The 20,218-nt window shown below is 38.6% G+C and overlaps 1 protein-coding gene across 1 annotated transcript in view; it reads right to left on the reverse strand.

Annotated features, from left to right (window-relative positions):
* Nucleotides 1–20,218, reverse strand: part of RBM26 (RNA binding motif protein 26) — a 105,286-nt gene that overhangs the window by 56,974 nt on the left and 28,094 nt on the right. The window contains exons 7-15 of the mRNA XM_054011828.1: nucleotides 18,643–18,882; nucleotides 17,258–17,398; nucleotides 16,697–16,837; nucleotides 15,549–15,660; nucleotides 14,795–14,954; nucleotides 9,427–9,591; nucleotides 5,903–6,034; nucleotides 3,261–3,332; nucleotides 1,821–1,949 (exon numbers count right to left, since the gene is read on the reverse strand). Of these exons, the coding sequence (XP_053867803.1) occupies nucleotides 1,821–1,949; nucleotides 3,261–3,332; nucleotides 5,903–6,034; nucleotides 9,427–9,591; nucleotides 14,795–14,954; nucleotides 15,549–15,660; nucleotides 16,697–16,837; nucleotides 17,258–17,398; nucleotides 18,643–18,882 (1,292 nt within the window). The remainder of the gene's footprint in view (nucleotides 1–1,820; nucleotides 1,950–3,260; nucleotides 3,333–5,902; nucleotides 6,035–9,426; nucleotides 9,592–14,794; nucleotides 14,955–15,548; nucleotides 15,661–16,696; nucleotides 16,838–17,257; nucleotides 17,399–18,642; nucleotides 18,883–20,218) is intronic.

The raw sequence follows: 20,218 nt of genomic DNA on the forward strand, positions 1-20,218 counted from the left end.
TGGTCGCAGAGATAAAGGACGCCAGGACCAGTACTCCTGCCAGGGGCGTGTACCTCCAGAGGTCTGCACCCAAACACCTGCGAGCTGCCTCGAGCCTCTCTGCCCGTGCCCAAGGTCCTTTCACGGTCAGAGGCATGGTGGCTACGGGAGGGCGAGCACTGGCGGGACGTCCCCCGTGACAGGTAACGGTGCTGCTGAGGTGGGGACTGTGGTGGTCCAAATGCAGGTTTACCCCCTGACTGGGAACCACAGGAGCCACAAGCACCAGGAGGTACTTGATCTCCTGCGCCGCCTGCAGGGCCTCTGGCATGGATGGTACCTGGAGCTGGCTGAGGTCTCTGCCACTATCCGGGGTGGCCGGCGGGAAACAGGCTGGGCTACACCGCTCAACCAGAGCTTGGGCCCAAGATACCGACGGGGGTGAAGAGTTGCCCAGCGCAGAACCGTGCTCGCACGCAGTCTTATTCTTTCCCTTGCGGGAAGCTAGAGACCAACCTCGCACCATCTTCTTGGGGTTCTTGGTCGGAGCTACAGATGAGGACCAGTGCTGGCCAGTGTACCGAAGTCTCGGTGCTTGGCGCTGAGTCGGAGTGTTGCTCTGGTACCAGGGTGAGGCCCGACTCCATAACGAGCATTATTAAACTAATATCGTGCTCCTTCTTAGTCCTTGGCTTGAAGGACTTCCAAATCTTGCACTATTCATTAATGTGCCCTTCGCCCAAGCAACACGGACAGCTGCTGGGTCGATCAATAATGGGAATGGGTCTCTTGCAGCGATCACAGGGCTTAAAGCCTGGGGACCAGGGCATGTCCCATCCCAAGGCAAAGTCCCGTTCAGGACCTACGAAGTCTCTAACTATAGCTAAGGGATTTACTAACACTAACAGAAAACTATACACACTATAATACGAACAAGAAAGCAACAGCACTAGCTGAAGCAGCAACAGTTCCAGCACTGTCAGTGGTGGCAAGAAGGAACTGAGGGTGGGGGGGAGCCGGCAGCGCACTGTATACCGCAGCATGTGCGCGTCACTCCAGGGGGTGCCGGAGCTGGTCCCCTACGCATACTGCTGAGGGAAAAAACTTCCGGCACCAGTGCATGTGGTGATCTCACACACCTAAGTTGAATGGATATGAGCAACCACTTGAAGAACAACATTTATTCTATATTTAGTTGACATAAATTAGAAAAGTTAACTACAGGAACCGAAAGCATTTTTTAAGCCTAACTTTAGCTGTGATGGTCTGACCCATTCAGAGATTAGCATGCTTTTTTGCTTTATTTTCCATAATCTCAAAGTAAAATTATGAGGACCTCAAAATTCAGTTTGACTTAAAAATAAAAAAAATTCTGGATCGAAGTGCAGTCAAGAAATTGTAGGATTTTTCTGTTGAGAATATACTTGGTCACTAAGAATCCAGAATATAGCAAAAACGCAGGTCAGTTCTAAACGGTTTGGAAGATAAAGTTAGGGTTGTTCTGTACTCCCTTCTCACAATTATCCAAGAGACAATTTATGTCTCAAACTGGAGATTCTATTTCCATGAAAGATGCTTCAGATTTTGAGTTCCTCTAGGATCTTAAGTCAATCATATACTTATATTGCTAGAAAATATACTGAAAAAAGTAAACCGTGGGAACAAATTCTGAAAGCATTTTTTTGTCCTTTCAACACCAACTACACTGTTATTAGTGAGGGTAATTTGATTAACTTGTTCCATCTATGCTGTTCTGAGGAAATATGTTGACACTGTCTCTATCAAATACAGAACTCCTAAATATACTATGCCCGTTTTATAAAGAAGCATATTTACTTTACCTGTTTTTTCTTCTGTGCTTCGTTGGAATCTAGAATGGAAGTGGAAACAACAGGCAAAGACTTCTGTGCTGCCTTCAAAGCAGCAGGATTGTATACAGTTTTTGTCAAGCCAGTAGACGTGGACAATACCTATAAGAGAAAATCATTTTATTATGTCAGTTTTTAGATTTTTTTCAGCAAGAGTGCTTCAAAATGCATTGGCTTTTCTACAATATAGACACCTTTTGCCTTCTTTGATTATAATTCATTACCATATCAAAATTAAAGTAACAAACATGTTCGGAGTAGCTTGGAGTTAAATGATAAACAAAAATGCAGCATTACATCAACTATCTGCTTTAGCCAGTTAGGCTACTTTGGAATTGTCACATCCATGTTTGAATAAATACCACAAAAATGAAGGTATGACATTACTTGCCTCATTAGGAGGCCACTGCATTTCTATAATGGGCATTTAAATAGCTTCACTATAACTTAGGAGAAAGTTAAAATTAAAAGCCGCATGCAGATTGCTGGTGAATCCACTGGTCAACCATGTACTCCATAAAAAAATGATACCAAGAGAAAAAAGTGACAGGAAGGAAACAGCAGAAAGAAATGAATTAGAATGAATCCCTTACAAAGAGGGATTTACAATTGACATGTATCACAAAAAGGGCTTTACAACTTTATTCTACTATTACCTCTACTCCCTTCCACTAAAAGAGTATTTTCTAGAGTGGATGTGTTGAGAGTAGAAAATAATTCAAAGTGTTATTATCAATGTCAATTGTAAAAGCTCATAAGAAGTGCCTTAGTGGGCCAATTAGAGATGAGCTGAAATGCTGCTTTAACAAATTACAAAAAATTCCACACTCCTCCAAACTGTACATCTACAAATGCCTTCAGGACAGTCTGCTTCATAAACAGGCAGGAAACCAATGAAAGAAAAAAAATGTTGATATTCGCCTTAAATCCAGTCTTATCTCCTGAAGTTTCTGGCTACTACTGCCGTGACACACAAAAACAAAGATTAATCAGCAGCCATTTAACAATAAAGGAGAGACCAGCTAAACTACTTAAATATTACTTAAAATGTATTTGCAATTAAAGTTGAACCAAGTAATGTGCTAACAATTTAGGCTCTAGAATAGATCCTCTAAAAGCGTTTCAGTTCAAACAAATTTTTGGTGGTAGAAAGCATACAACCCAATATCTGAAGTTCAAAATGTGAAATAGTAGTACATGCCCCGTTGCATTTTATTCCAATTGCAATTTAACCATTCATTAAGCAAAGTATACTTGCTGTATACTTTCTCTGAGACTATTTTTGGCAGTTAATTGTGTTTCAATTAGATGTTTATGGTAAGGGCAAAGTTCAAACAAAATTAATTTTGTATCAAGGATACAGCTGATACACAAATGTGAGCAGAAGGAATAATACAACATGCATTTTCTTACCTTCTCTGTTGCTGAAGCAGGAAGTTTTGACACAAAACCCAGCCTATCTTTCACAGATAATTTAGTCACATTCTAATAAGAAGAAAAAATTTATTATTTTCTAATCCTGTGTAATTGTATAAGAGTATAACTAAGTTTTAACTGTACAATGCTGAATGCAGACTATAACAAAAGGGTTCAGCAAAGTCTGGAGGATTATTTTTAAGATCTAAAAATTACTAGCTTTGAAGTAAAAAGAACAGGAGTACTTGTGGCACCTTAGAGACTAACAAATTTATGGTATCAGATGCTTGAATATAAGAGCTGTCTGGTAAGATAGGCACTGATTCCAAAACTGAATTGACATGACATGAGGATCTGCCCAAACACATCCAACTGTAACATCAGGGGCCTTATTGTGGAAAAAGTATGTTTCACACTAGCAGACCAAGGAGTATCTCTGCAGGCACTTACAAATAAATCACAGTTTAAAATGAAACCCTGCTAAAGACAGAACATTATAAGCTGCAGTTTCCAGATATCAATTGCAAAGAGGCACTTTCAGGACTTACGCATTTTGTGAATTCTAAACTAAGGTTTTCTTCCTCTTTTGGAGTTCCCAGAGGGTTAAAGTAATTGTCCGATGCTGAAAATGTCTATTTATAGACATGATCCAATACCTGAAGAGTATTTAAAGGTAGAAATTCATCTTGAAATCTCTCAGGAATCATAGTGTGTACTATGGTGCTTTGTTTCCTTGTATTAAGGAATTACGTAAAATTCTTGGAAACATTTCCAAACCACAAGCTGACCATCTGTTCGTAATGCTGCTGGTGAGCTGGCAGAGCTGTCAAAAGCCTGAAACATCTATTAGATCTGTTGATTTTGGGCAGGTGAAGATTCTAACTGCTTCTGCAGACAAGTTAAGCACCATATGAACTAGGATCTGACCTATCTCTGCCACTTCTTAGCCTGGTCCCCTGAAACAGTGCTCCAAACAGTCTAATTGTGAAGGTAGACAGGACAAAACCTATCACAGGATAGCGCCTCAGACCATTTTCAATGCAGGTTCAATAGGAGCAATTACTGACAACCATCACCATCAAGAATCTAAGTATGTGGCTTCAGAAGGAGGAGACAGTTAAAATCAAAGATAATGGTTACTGAAGGAAGTTGGCAACACTAATAGCCCATCTTCATTAGGAAAGCTCTTTCTGCGCTAAGAATATTCTGCATTATCACTCAAATTAGGGAACAAAGTGCTTACATTTAGATGCCCCATCCTTTTCCAACCTGCACACATATGAGTACCATGTATGTGGTACAAAATGAGAATACATGCTAGAGACTGTGTTCTCTTATTTAATGAGAAAGTAGCTGTCCTAGACCTGCTCAACACTTGAAAATTAGATCAGGCTAACTATGTCGCTCAGGGCTGTGAAAAATTTCATGTCCCATGCAACACAGAAAGGTCATCCTAAGCCATACTTGTAGAGTGTAGACATAGCCTTACTAATGTGTTTAAAATTTTGCTCATGCAGACAGTTTGGCTCCAACCCTGCAAGTCAACGGGGCTCTATGAAGGCACAATGAATTCCAAGAAAGGGGACTCAATAGTTTCCACAGCTTTTACTGCAGTGGACTGACATTTTAGGAGATGGACTGGACAAGTACATTTGGTTTCCTATTTATCTTGATTTCTAACACATATTTTGCCGCCTAAAATAAATGAGTGACTATTGAAGCAAAAGAGTTTAAAGTGATAATTCTTAATAAATGCTACACTGTGCAAGTATTAGCTGTTTCACAATTTAATGCAAATATTAAGAAAATATTTGTACAATCAGAATAGGATTATATGCAACAAAATAAAAGGATATCAATTGGATGACCTATGTTTGCTCCAAAACATTAGACATTTAAAGGTGAAAGCTTTATTTGGTCAAGCTTTTGGTTAACCTATTTTAATAGAGGAGGTTTTCTTTCCTGATAATATGCAAATTATTCTGTTGAGAAATCTTTATATTATTGTTTTATTATTCTGTGAAACATGATTTTTCATGATGTGCCTGAATGCTTTAGCAATGGAAAGGTAGAAATAGCTCGATAAATTCAATCCATGCCCCAGAGCTGTGACAAGATTTACTGTGTCCAACATAGCAACATATAACAAAAAGTAAGGAATTCAGCATCTAAAAATTGATCTTCAAAATGAGTTCAGAGGCACCGCCATACCAACCACTATGTCGCAACTCTCAGGCAAGAGAGATAGCTAGGCTTTTATCAAAAAAATAAAAGCTAATTTCAAAATGCTGAAAAAACTAGTTTCTTTAATAAAGATTTAACATGGATAGAAATGTTTTCAAGTTTTTTGAAAATTTAATTGAAAATCTAGGAACTATTCCTCTGCAGTGTTGCAAACCCAAACAATAGAACTAGCCAAATATCCTTAGATTTAGAAAGACTCTCCAAAATGTTACTCGTACAAAATGACAGATACATTAATGTGACAAATGCATATTTTTATATGGTGTCCTCTACAACTACATTATCTCTATGCATACATTTTTGAGCTATGAAAACATTACAAACATATCATGAGGAAAGATATTACTATTTTAAACTATTTATCACAGACATTTCTCTAGGCAAGCTATACATACCTGAGCAACTTCTGTACTGGCACTCTGAGCCTCTGCGGGCTCAATATTACTTGCAGGTACAGGACCTAGTCGCTCTTTGACCGACTGCTTCACTACTGGTAAACTGGGTTGCTGAACTAAAGGCTGTATTACCTTTAAAAGAAGAAAAAAATGTTTAAATCAAAGACACTAACATACTAACAATAGGTTGCTGCCTATGTAGACCAATAAAGGTACAATGAAGCTGTTACTGTCTGTCTCCTTTTAAATTTATAGTATTTCCTTTCTACCATTATAAAATTTTATTCTTGCTACCAAAAGAAGCATAGAATCATAGAATATCAGGGTTGAAAGGGACCTCAGGAGGTCATCTAGTCCAACCTCCTGCTCAAAGCAGGACCAATCCCCAGACAGATTTTTGCCCCAAATCCCTAAATGGCGCCTCAAGGATTGAACTCACAACCCTGGGTTTAGCAGACAAATGCTCAAACCACTGAGCTATCCCTACCCCCCAGCACATGTCTTGGCCTGCGCCACTTCCCGCAGCCCCCATTGGTCTGGGATGGTGAACTGCGGCCAGTGGGAGCCGCGATCAGCCAAACCTGCAGACGTGGCAGGTAAACAAACCATCCTGACCCGCTAGGGTGCTACCTTGGCGGGCCGCGGGCCAAAGGTTGCCGATCCCTGAGTTAGATCCTGAGCACGTGGACAAGATCCACCAGGCACACACCTGGAAGAGAATTCACTGTAGCAACTCAGAGCCCTCCCCATCTAGTGCCTCATACTGGCAGTTTGGGATATTTGCTACTAGAAGTCACTAGGGTGGGGTATCTCCTTCAAGGAGTCCCTCTACACTTTTTTTAAACTGTTCTCCATGAAGTGTGCTGATTTTATAAAGATATTTTTCTTTTAACATACATATTTGGGATAATGTATGCATTTTTATTCTGTATTTCAGAATAGTTTATTTCAATATATCTCAGAGCTATTCACACTGAAGGATGATGTCCCTGCCCACTGTAGAGTCCTGTCCTTTCTGCTGTTTTTAGGTTTTATTTCTCTATTGTTAATAGCTACATTTCTATTCACCACTAATCGTTCTGAATACAATTTTCTTAACTTTGATCTGTTAAAACCGGCAAGTGACATTGAAAAAATAGTAAGAGCCATACTTCTTGTGCCTCTCATGAAGTTAGATTATCCTCTTCTACTTCAATTGTTTATTTGCTAAAAGACAGGGAAAACACACCTGCAATGACAGATCTCTGCAGTTTTGATAATGACCTTGGTATTTATATACCAGTTTTCATCACTCGGCTGTTTAGATTACAGAAGGATAAAAGGTGGGGGCGGGGGGGAACTTCCCCTTGCACAAGCAAGTCTAGTAAAACTTTTTTGAACTAGGCTGCAGCACGAGCTGGTATTTGAAACACGTGACGATCACCATCCTAACTGACAACTGTTATCTCTGCTTGGTTTGGCAAAAAAAAATTAAAAAAAAATTCAAGTTGTAGAAGACTGAAAAACGCTTCTGAGTATGCTCACAGGCATTTGATAAGAATTACTTAGAGCCATAATGAAAACATCTTTATCATCAGTAGAATTTCTCCCTGTGAGCACAGGAGGCTGAGTGGGACAGTAGCTGCTGCCAGGACAATTTACAAGACAACAGGTCATTGAAAAACAAACCACTTATTTTTAATTCAAAACTGCCTTTTTCATACATGGAAAAAATTGTGGACCACACACAGTTACAGATAAAATTACCACAGAATCCAGAGGCATCAGAAATCTGGATAAAAAACTAAATTTTGTAAAAGTGAATATTTGTTCTCATAGAAATTGAAGATACAAGACCAGATATTAATTCAGATAAACAGAAGATATAGAGGTTCATGGTCCAGATTAAAGAGTACAGAAATCTCAGGTTGGAGGGGAGCTTCTGAGACCCGATAACCACCTAGAAGGGGCTAGTTGGCAGACACTCCATCCCCAATCTGCAAGGCTTAGTAGAATACTTATTAGGCTTATCAGGCCTCCAATGAAGCCAAACATTGGCTCACCTGGTGATTAACAACCTAACAAGGCTTGTGAGTTATCACTAAGGAGAATCCTAAGTCTCACTTTGAGTTCTCCCCATACCTGTGGAACTCAGGGGGTCCATAAAAAGGGAACTATCCCCCCATCACTTCCCTCCAAATCCCATGCTCTCTAAAAGCACACCTCTGATGTACTCCCTTCCTACAGAGCAGAGTGTACACTCCTATATTCCTTCAGGAGCACCTCAGTACAGAAGTACATTCCACCACACTTTCCTACGGGAGTGAGCACGTACATCACAAAAGGAGGCAGGGAAAACAGGGTCTCTTGGGGGTGTTTAGCAGAACAGAGATATTCTCCCGTAAAAACAAGATGCATAAATCGACCACCTTTCTCATGCTTTGCTACAAGAAAAAGGCTGTCACCTAAAAACAATTACCGTATATACTCATTCATAAGCTGAATTTTTTTAGTAAAAAAGGGAAGCACCAGAGAAGGGGGTCGGCTTATGAACGGGTATAGAGGGAGAGGTGGGACACAGCCCCTACCCCTAACAGAGGGAACAAGGAGAGGCAGCACAGCCAGCAGAGCCAGAAGGGAAGAGGCAGGGCCAGAGTCTCTCCGCTTCAGGCCACACTGCTCTTCCCCCAGCCTCCAAAGCAGCTGCAGCTCTGGTGCTGGCAGGCTGCAGCCGCGCCGCCTGGTCTGGCCCACCGGAGCAGGCTGCGGCTGCGCTGCCAAAACAGCTCCAGCTGGGCCAGAGACATCCTCTCCTGGCCCTCCCCAGATAAGTTGGGAAGGGATGGTATGGGGAGAGTGGGGGGGGGGGTCCCAGGGGTTACTGCCCTGACTCCCAGCTTCTCCCCCTCAAAAAATTTCCCCACCAGTTGCTATCCCGACCCGTCAGGGTAAGCAGCTAGAGCACCGGGACACTTTGTTTACTTAGGTTTACCTCAGGGCCTGTGGACACTCGAAGTAAACAAACCATCTCGGCCCACCAGCAGTTTATCCTGATGGCCTGGGAGTCAAAGTTTGCTGACCCCTGAATTATAGGGTCGGCTTATGAACGGGTTATACAAATTTTCCATTTTTACTTATCCATCTTGGGTGGGGTCAGCTTATAAACAAACCGGCTTATGATCGACTATATACAGTATGTCATTTAGCAGAGCAGACACTACTTTAGATCCCTGCTTTATCTCAGAAGAACAGAAATGACATGGACTGGAATATTCCACAAGTCACATAATAGTACTTGGGTAAAACCATCATGTGAGCCTTAATTCATATTTTGCTAATCTGCTCTTGAACCTTATGCCTGAGACACAAAAGCAAGGCTCTATTATAAAACTTCTAAATAAAATCAGTTACAACTAGTATTAGTTATTGTTCTTTTAAAATTTATACTATTAAACTGTCTTGTCTATATTCCAGTAATTTAATTACAATGACCAATTTTAACGACTTTTAGATAAAATTCCAGTACACAGACTTAAGTTCTTTACCTTCTGCATGGTAGCTGACATTTGTGGAGCACTGCCTTCTCGATGCCAATAGACTTTAATAAAGCGATTATTTAATACTGCTTCTGTGCTTGATATAGCTTTCTTTGCTTCTTCGTGGGTGGCAAACTGGATAAGGGCACCTTCTGGATCACCATGATAGGCAACCTAAGATTTCATATTGAAAAGTCAAACTTACACAGCAGTTCCTACAACACATACTCAAACGGACATGTCATTCAATATAACCATTAAGCCACTATTTTCAGGAACTCAAAAGCTTCCAATTTAAATGCAGTTAGGATTTGGTATTCGTGACTTTAAATGTAAAAGATTTATTTTTAATATTACAGTTTTCAGACATCAGTTTGGCTGTTATTAAAAATAGGGAGACAAAGAAAAGATATGAGATCACTTATATACCTGTAAATTAAAACACAACAGTTTTAAACGAGACACCTTTATATACAAATAGTCCTTACTGAAAATTAGTGCTTCTTGCTATTGAAAAAAAATATATATTTTGTTTTTTAAAAAGTACAAACTAAGCTTATGGGACACAATAGTATGGGGTTCATATACATCAGCACTCTGATTTAATGTGTTTTTTGTATATATATTTGCATGCGTGAACACCCAAAGATAACAAGCCTGCACTCTTTTCAGTCAATTACAAATCAAGCCTAAGAGAAATTTTGTTAGTAACTTCCCAACGTATTATTAAAATTTCACCACCATCACGCCTCCCAAGATTGCTTTTTTGCATTTTAAATTGAAATATCCAGCACACTGAATTGAAATATTCCAAGTTTCTAAGGTATATATAGCTTAGTAATGCCCAAGATATATACACAACATCGTAATATAAAAATAAACTAGTACACTGGTCACAGTGTACATAAACATGTAGACCAGTGAGCAGACACTTAGCAAAAAATCCTGTATCTTCCAAACAGATGAGAGAAATTATTCCCGCTTCTGGCATAACAGTTTACTCAGTAGCAGCTTCATAATTATGTTTATAATCAGAAAACTGTGTGTGGAAAACTATACAGAAAAATTTTCAAAGAATCAAGTGTGGATGCAGCCACGACTACAGTGGACATGAGAAGGTCGAAGAAAGCAGAATGGCTCCAAACAAACACATGGAAGCTAGTTTAAGAGATGAAAGAACTAAAGAAGAGAATTCAACACAAATGAGACAGCAGTAAAAGAGCTATCCTGCAATAAGAGCATGCAGACGGAGACAAGAAAGTTAAAAGATCAGCCAGAACAGAGAAGAAAATGGATGGAAAATGAAGCAAAAGAAGCCAAAGTGGTGTACAAGGCAGGGTATTCTAAAAATCTTTTTCTAATAGCTAAACAACCAACATCACAATTCTCAAACTGTTGTGGCATCATGAAAGCTCGAGATGGTACAATTTTAATTGGAGAGGAAGGATTGTGAACCCAATGAATGGAATATTTCCAGGTTGTGCCCACCCAGATAGAACCACTAACACACTCAGGGCTGGTCTACGAGGGGGGAGGGGGAGGGGAATTGATCTAAGATACGCAACTTCAGCTACGCTATTCTCGTAGCTGAAGTCGACGTAGCTTAGATCGATTTACCTTGGGTCCTCAGAGTGCAGGATCGACGGCCGCGGCTCCCCCGTCAACTCCACTTCCGCCTCTCGCTCTGGTGCCGTTCCGGAGTCGATGGGGAGCACGTTCGGGGATCAATTTATTGCGTCTAGATGAGACGCGATAAATGGATCCCCGATAGATCGGACTGCTACCCGCCGATCCAGCGGGTAGTGAAAACATACCCTCAGAGAAGTGAAGAAATAGCAGACTTACTTATATCACTAGAAGTAATTGCCTTTGAGGAAGTAACTGAGGTCATAAACGAGCTGAAGAGTGGTAAAACATCAGGTTATGATAAGATAGATGATTAAATGTTAAAAGCAGGTGAGAAAATTATGGTGAATTACATGTATAGGTTGTATAGAATAGTTTGGGAAAAGGAGATCTGTTCTGAAGACTGGAGAAGATATGTCATCTATAAAATCCTTTAAAAGGGGGCCTGGCTTATTTGTGATAACTGTGGAGAGGTGACAGTCCTATCAGCATCCGAAGAACTGTTTTGCACTACCATTTTGAATAGGATGAAAACTGCTGTTGAAAAGTACTCAGGGACAGGCTACATTTCAATCTGGTAGGTTGAGTTCAGACCAGATTTTCACCTTGAGAACAGCTATTGAGAAAGACTTAGAATACCAGAAGATTTTAAACTTTTGATTTTATTAAAGCATTTGATGTCCACAGAAAAGCCCTCTAGAGGATACTGCAACACTACGTAATTCCAGCAAAGATCATTAATTTGGTAAAAGCTTTGTGTGATAAATGGAGACAGAATGGTTTAAATTAGTTACTGATAGCAAGGTTGCATACTATCCCTGTTTCTCCTGTGCAATGTCGTAGACTTTGTGATGAAAAGAGCAACAGCTGCTGCCAAGGACACTGGTATTGTTTGGATGAGAGATAAGCTGCAAGACTCAGGTTTTACAGATTATATAGTCATATTAGATACAAATTTGTATGGAATAAAAAGAATGGTTAATGAGCATAAAAGCAGAAGCTGCTAAAGTGGGACTTCATTCAGTATGCAGAAGACCAAGACCACGACCACGGAGATAAGAGAGAACACTGTCAATGCTGGTGGATGCGTGACTGATGGAGACGAGTTGATGACTTTTTTCTATCTTGGAAGTACAATATCTGCTAATGGCCAGCTCACTAAAGAAGTGAAGGCAAGAACTGGTAAAGTAGCGGATCATTTTCTCGTCTGTCAAACATCTGGAGAGTAAGACGACACATCTACACATTAAAATGATATTGTACAAATTTACTGTCCTTTTGACACTACAGTATGCCTCAAACACATGGCAGATAGTGAAAGTACACAACAGAAAGCTGAATATATTCCACCAGCTTTATTTAAGAAGAATCTTGGGAATTTATCGGAGAGACTGTGAAACCAAAGTGGAAGTGCTGTGCTGCATATGTCAGTAGGCTGCCTTCTCAATAAAGACAGTGGTGACTTGGCCATGTCATCAGGCTACCCTGTGGCAGAAATACAACATAAGTCTTACATTGGATTCCACCTGGAGGGAAAAGAGAGCATGCAGGACAAAGAATGACTAATATAAGACAAATCAGAAATGATGCTGCCATCATGGAGACAACTTACAATGGAATCAAACATCTTGCGCTGGACAGACAAGAGGGGGAATACTGGGTTGCCTTATGTGCCACTAGGCATAGGAGATTTTATAAGTCTAAGTCACTGAAATAAGAAAGCAATTAATAGGTCAAACAATTTACATTAGTTAGTTTAAAGTTACATTTTGAAATGTTAGAAGTTTTTGCTGTCTAGCTAAAAACAGCTTATTTGGAAAAAATTCATACAACTAAACATAGTTAAAATGTAATGCATAGGCCAATTTAAAAAAAAAAAATAGTTTTAAAGTGTGTCTTGTCCAGCATAATGATGTGCATTAGGCCTAGCTATATTTTATAAATTCTATACAGGGCAAGGAGAAGTGGAATCCTTGTAATGATGGTGGAATTCAGGCTCCTGAGAAAACCTGAAGAACTGTACAAGCTTCCAGACTCCAGACAAAGCCAGCAAAGCATGTACATAAGAGTTTCTAAGCGCCACATGGAAAGGAGAAGTTAGGGACCCAGCAACTATTCAGAGCTCCTACATACTGCAGACCAAGGAGAGATGTGGACATTGCAGAAGTTCGGAACTCTACTCCGGCCCAATGTTTTTAAAGACACAAGGAAATCAACAGATAAACATCCTTAATGTCAAGAAGCAACTTTACCTGAAAGCTGAAGTAAATGTATGCATACCAAAGATTGTTTAAAAAAAACTGAACAAAACTGAGAGAAGGTTGCTAAATGGTCAAATACCCTAATATTTCACACAGTTTTAAATAAATGTACAAAACAAAGCGTTGCCACTGGGAAGGCTGAGGGGAGGTTACCTCAGAGTAAGGAAGATTCTATACACAGTCACTAAAGGAATTATGTGGAAACTCAATCTCTACCTGGTTTTGATGTCTCGCTAGATAAGACCAGTTTGATTTTAGTTCTTAGTAATAAATACATTTTGCACACCTTGAAGAATAAAAGCCAAAGCCTCCAGGAGTAACATGGGCAGCCAAAAAGACTTTGGTTATTAATCTTGCTGAATCATACTACTTGCTTAAACTATGGTACTCTGATGTATAAGATTTAAGGAAGAGAGAGTTAGGGTAAAGGCAGCTGCATGTTATAGTGGAGTTTCCTGTATGTATAGGGAGGATGGAGAGGGTAGACTAGGCTGTCCTCATAGTAGACAGGTGCATGCAGAATATTTTTTCTAAATGGTACTAGTGTATAAAAAGATACAGTATGTTGTGGTCTCTTCACAATGTGAAGATGGGGAAAGGGAGTGTCTGTACATCCAAAGAAGTGGGCTATAGCCCATGAAAGCTTATGCTCTAATAAATTTGTTAGTCTCTAAGATGCCACAAGTACTTCTGTACATATAAACATCTGGCAACTCAGGTTAACCGGAGGATGGTCTGTGTACCAGGCATTGGATGTGCAGTCAAACATGGTGGAGGGCAACAGTAAGCATCTCTGATCTAGTTTTTGAGATTGGGTACAAGAGCAAAGTTAAGATTGATACTTAACATGTATATTTCTAAGCAGCAATTGATGTGACAGTACTTGAATATTCATCACATATCTATAGTCCATTTTCAATTTTCAATTTTTAAACATGGTTGGTTAAAAAGTCTACCAGTCCTCTGTAGGTGCCAATGTCAAGAAGAAACCATAACTTAATTATGGAAGTTGAGAAATCCAGGTCTTGTATACTCCCTGTTTATCCTGAATAACTGTGGAAAGTTCGGAAAATAGCTGGATTATGACATGTATGAAACTTGAACAGTTGAGGAGGGTAAGAAATGTTTGGTCAGATTGGTTTTAAGTGTTTTAAATTATTTATCGTAAGTGCCAGACAAAATAGCTGTGGGGAAGATCTTAGTTAAAACATAAACCGCTGAAACCTTCATTTAAGGACTGAGGAAGCTCTCATTTTAGATCTGTGAACTTTCAAAGAGATTTCCATCAAAAACAAAAGACAAGACTTTATATTAATAATAATTTGAAAGTAAAAAAAAATAGGCAGCAAAAAATGCAAAAGCTTTCAGGCCTTCATTAATTATAAAGCAGCAAAAAAAAAAAAAAAAGAGCCCACACTTACTTTCTTCCCATTTGTGAATCCCTTTAATACAAGAAGTGATCACAGAACACTGAATTTTGTGGCTTTTACCTGTAAATTGACTAAGTTTCCAAATTTGCTGAAGTGCTCGTTAAGTTTGCTGATATTGTTAAGTTCTGGAGGAACTTTCCTCAATTCAAGCTTCGTATTCTCGTTTCCAAATTGCACCTTCTTCTGGAAACCAGGATTGTTTGTTCTGTTAAAGTTTTGCCTGCAATAAAATTAAAAATCAAGTCAGCCAGAATTCAAGACATTTTATAGACTTTTAAGCAACAAATGGTTTAAAAAAATTGAATCGTTGGCTAGATGCAAAATATTTTAGTCTAATTCTTTAACTCCCAAGTTTGTAAAATCAAAATCCTGACTGATGTATGAAGAATCGGACACTAATACACTCCTGTCATCCCAAGTCAATATTGAAGTCAAAACAATATTAATCAATTAGATATGTAAATCACATACGTAAATAAGAGCATCCCAGTTGGCAGGTAAGTTTTCAGACTTCTCAACTTTATCTCACCTTTAAAAGGCCAGTTATTCTTGAAGGAAATAAAATGAAAACTGAAATGCTGGGTTATCACACTTAGTGTCTCATCCCTCTAACATGAGTCATGTTAAATCACCTAATTTTTAAGATATATGACCCTCTACGCCACCTGTGTAAGCTCAAGGGCCTACCGAATATGTGGTTACCTCAGAGGCCCAAGAACATTCCAGCCAGTTCATTTCAGAACAGGAAACAAGAACTCCCCTAAAGTTCAACAGCACTATTGAACTAAACATAGTTTTAATGACGAGCACTCACTTGTCAAACCAAGCCTTCTTTGTAGGAATTCCTCCATCCCCTGCGCCAATTGATCTCTTCCTGGACTCAGAATCCACCACTATCCTCATACTATTTTTATTCTGAGGTTTTTCTGTATGTAAATGGGAGACTGCATTAATTTTTCATTTATATTTTCTGTGCATTTTGTTGTAGTAAGACTTTTGTTGTTCGAAACTATTAACTGACTTCACCCTGATATTGCAAGATTCCTTTTGATTTTTAGAACATCATAACTGCTGTATTTGTTCAAACTAGTGATCTCAACTAATCCAGCACTCTGTTTAATTCCCATACTGACAATTAAAGTAAGATTTCATCCTGCCCATACAGGAAGTTTCCTCCTAATCTAGGTTTATCACTGTATCATAAAGAACCTAATCTCATCTATATTGCCTCTATTAGAGAAATTTTTGTACGAAAGCTAAGTGAGGCAGAAGGCATCTGCCACAGACTGGACCCATCCTGTTCACAGCATTTTGTGCACTGCTCTGATCCAGCCAATATTTTTGTAGGAGCCTATATTACATCATGAGGTAGCAGATGACTGGAGAAGGGGCTAATGGTAAATGGGGCACTACTGAGCACCAAAAAACTAGGCACTAGCGAGGGAGTGGAACTTGCAACTATGGAAGAGGAGCCAGACTGGAAATCCCCAACCCAACCCCACCCCAAATGTACAGATCTAAATTTGGATTGTATCCATCACCTCCCATTCTCTGTATTCCCTTGTCTTATTGGACTGTAAGATCTTTAGGGCTAGGACTATGCATTCCTATGTGTGGCCAGGTACATAATAGTTTACTTGTTTTATTTGTTGTAAAATGCCAGAAAATTATCTGAATTTGTCTCATGATGTATTAAGCGAACACTTATAACAGCCAAAAAATTTGAAACCTCTACATTATCTTAATAGGTTTCACTGTACTAGCTTTCTTGAACCTTCAAAATAATGGATCAGTAACACTGAAGTCTAGATTATTCACAGTTGACCTATTTATAAACTGTTTTTTAGTAGAAAAACAGAAGGAGCTTTATAATATTGCTATGATTTCTAACATTAGAACTCTAATTAGTGACCACTACTTGTATTGACACAAGAATACTAGTAAGAAAATATTTTGCAATACCTCTGGGGGGCAGATCCATATCACCTGATGTAAGTCCTATCAAATTAGGCCTTTGGGCATGCACTCTGTGTCTGTACATGGGCCTTGAAGTGTTCGTTATACTTGGAGCTTCAGGATTATAGGCATCTGTGTCATATGTTTCTGGTAATAAAGAAATTGTTTAGTTAAAATTATCTGCAGATATAAAAATCCAAGTTCTCAATGGCTTAATGCTTGCTAAGATTAATATGAGAAATGGAACAGTTAATTGTATAATTATAGCACTCTAGCAAATAGCCAAGTCAAAATTTTGTAAAATAGATTAAAATAGATTTAAAAAATTCTTCCCACCCTGACAACCTGAATGCAAAGTTTCTGGACAGAGTTAACATAAAAAGCAGGGGTTTCAAATTGATGTCACGTGATCTTCAGAGGTAAGAACCTATCCTCCCAAACAAAAGTATAATGTCTAGCATCACCATACAATTATATTAACAATGAACGTTATTCTATTTTGCAAACACTGAATGCAGTAAATTTAGAAAGTTATTTCTGATTGTGGCCGAAGATTCAGTACTACACCTGTTGCAAAGAGAGAGGGTGGAGCAGGAGGTGGCTGGTGATGAATACCAGTTGTAACAACAGTAGGAACGGAACTGGTTGCTGAGTTTGGAGGAGCATCCATGCCAGCAGGTTGTAAAGGTGGAAGTGGAGGAGGTGGTCCTGTCAAACCAGAAATAAGGAAAAATATTGCATTCATATTTTTATCTGCTTGACAATGGACTCAGCTATCTAAAGTCCCAACTACATCTGCAAAGAAATATGTTTGAAAGAAGGGGTTAAGAACAATTCAAACATTCTATTGAATTGCATATAGTAACCTTAACTGCAATCAGTACCTCATATCTGTCAAAATAATTTTTGACTAGTCAAATTGTTATGTTCCATACAGACTACAGAAGCTTTATTTTACTGAATTTGTAAGATCTAATTTGTCTTTTCTCTCTTTTATACAACATAATGTTAGGAAGATTCAGTACATGAAGAAATACTGGGTTGGCAATGAATGTTTGGCCTTATGAACACTTGCAGAGGGACAAAATTTGAAAGTTTATTAAACTATTCACATTCTTTTCTCTGCTAGGTGGATTCTAACAGTTTAAGGTGCCAGTGAGGATGGTTGTAACATGATGTTGGCCCATCCATTCATTTTTAGTATTAAAAATTGGATCTGGCAAAGAGACACTCATCAAAAAAGGTATCTTTGAAAAAAGTGGAATCATTAAAAATTACACCATCAATTTAAAATTTGAGACATTTTAAGAGTTTAAAATAATTTCAGGTACTAATTGTTCTTGAATAGTTCTACCAAATTACTGTGATTTGTACTTCGTTGTTTTTCTCTTATTCATCAACAGAGGGAAAGTCACAAAACCAATTCCCACTAAAATTAAAGAGAAACAGGCATCAAAATCTTAGGCAGCTTTGAAAATCTCAGCCAAAGCACTTCCAAATGCACACTTCCCCCCTCTCCCTTTCCTATTCTATAATGTTGGGCATCCCTAGAAAAAATAGGTTCAACATTTTTCAGACAAAAAGTTTAATTTTTGAAGTTGCTTGTGTTCCTTTAACTTTGATAGTTCAAAGGAGTTAGCTCCATGTGTTGTGGATACTAATGTTTTCTCAGAAGCTGGCCACTTGAGCTTTGGAGATCAAATGTTTCAGAGATAGTATCATTAGAGCCATTTTGAAATTAAAACAGTTTGCCACGAAGAGAATCCATTTTACCAATATTAACACACATACTGCAAGACTCACAGGTTAAGATGTGCAAACCAGAGTCCTAAAAGCATTTTAGGAAAAAAAGCTACTAAAGGCCATTTTAATCTATTCAATACTGAATACAATTCAAGCAACATAAAGGTATTTTAAATCTTAAGAGGTTTTTTTTTATTTTTTTTTTTTACCTGTAACAGGTGGAAGACTAGGTGGTAAAGGGCCTGGAGGTGGCACTGGTGGTCTAAGATTAACAGGTGGAGGACTTAAAATTGGTGGCGGGGGAGGAAGTCCAGGCGGAGGTGGTCCTTCAACAACAGGAGGCTGTGCTGGAAAAGGCAGGATGCCAGGAAGATTCACATCTTCTACAACTACTGGGTCACTTCCATGATCAAAGGGACACATGTCTCCTCTCATACAGAAACCCTTTTCTGAGAAATGAAAAGCACAATTAAATGTTAATAGCATTTAACAGCTGATGTTTGATCTTTAAGCAGATATAAATATTCTGCACATAATGTAGCAGTTAGAAAGGTAAGACCTTTGCATAACAATATAGATTACTTAAAAATTAGGAAGTGAACATCTGGTCATTTAGCATGACTTCTACCTACTCTATTTACAAATAGGCTATGTTTGAGAAAGAGCCAATTTCTAACAAAGAGGCAAAAGAGGGGAACCTGGATGTTATGAAATTGTGTGAGGAATGAGCAAGTTCCAAATTTTTCAAGTATAATCATGGATTTTTCCATCATCAGCAAGTTCAATGCAAACTTCGTGGGTTTTTTTTTTTTTTTTTTTTTTTTAGCTAAGTGCAGAAGAAACTGGTATTGACAAAACATCTCCTTTTGAAAATATTTAGTATCTAATTATTGACTACTCAACACTAGTCAACAGTCCAAGTATAAAAATATTTCTGTACTGCAATATTTATCCAAAAGTATCAACATTCTTTGTTGCACTTTACAATGTACATGCAAGAGAGTAATAAAATAGTAGTTTGTTTGTTTTTTTAATAAGTACAGTTAAAGTAATTTTCTTCTCTTTTTACTGGTAGGTACAATGTTACTGGGTCTAGCAATATTTTCCATAAGTATTATAGGAACACCTGCTAAAACAGGTAATATCCACAGGTAAAATAAGAGATACAAGCTTTAATTCTTCTCCATCTTTATCATTACCAGAGAAGGGTATAAAAGGATACAGTGCCCGGCCTAGTTTCAGGGAGAATGATAGAACAGAAACTGGAAAACTCAGTTAGTAGGATTTCACTGTTTTACTAAAGTAGTTAGACTTGGGAGAAGAAATGTGTCTGGAAAAGTTAATAAGGGTGTCAATTAGATTCAAAGAGGAAGAAAAGCTGTTCCAGGTGGTAAGGGCAGTATAGCAGAACAATATAACGACTGAAGGAGGAGAGAGAAATCTAGGTAACAAGCATTAGATCAGACAACTCCAAGGAAGATTCTGAGACTGAGATCTTATATCAAGTTTTGAAATTGACAAAATACAGGATGATTTTAAGGATAGTTTTCAGACAATGATTAGGCTAGAATCTACTATATTTTCAGAAGACTGAACTTTGTAAAGTGATATCTAGGTGACCATAGAAAATGAAAAGAGAAAAAAATAGGTTTCAGCGAGCGCAACTGATGAAGATGATACCTCAGAAATGAAAGTACACAAATTCATGCACCTGAGAAATGTGGATGTTGAGTAGGGGATCAAATCAAACTTCTAGGGCATAGTCCACACTAGAAAGCTACACTG

The sequence above is a fragment of the Malaclemys terrapin genome, chromosome 1, assembly GCF_027887155.1.
Source record: "Malaclemys terrapin pileata isolate rMalTer1 chromosome 1, rMalTer1.hap1, whole genome shotgun sequence".
Lineage (NCBI taxonomy): Eukaryota > Metazoa > Chordata > Testudines > Emydidae > Malaclemys > Malaclemys terrapin.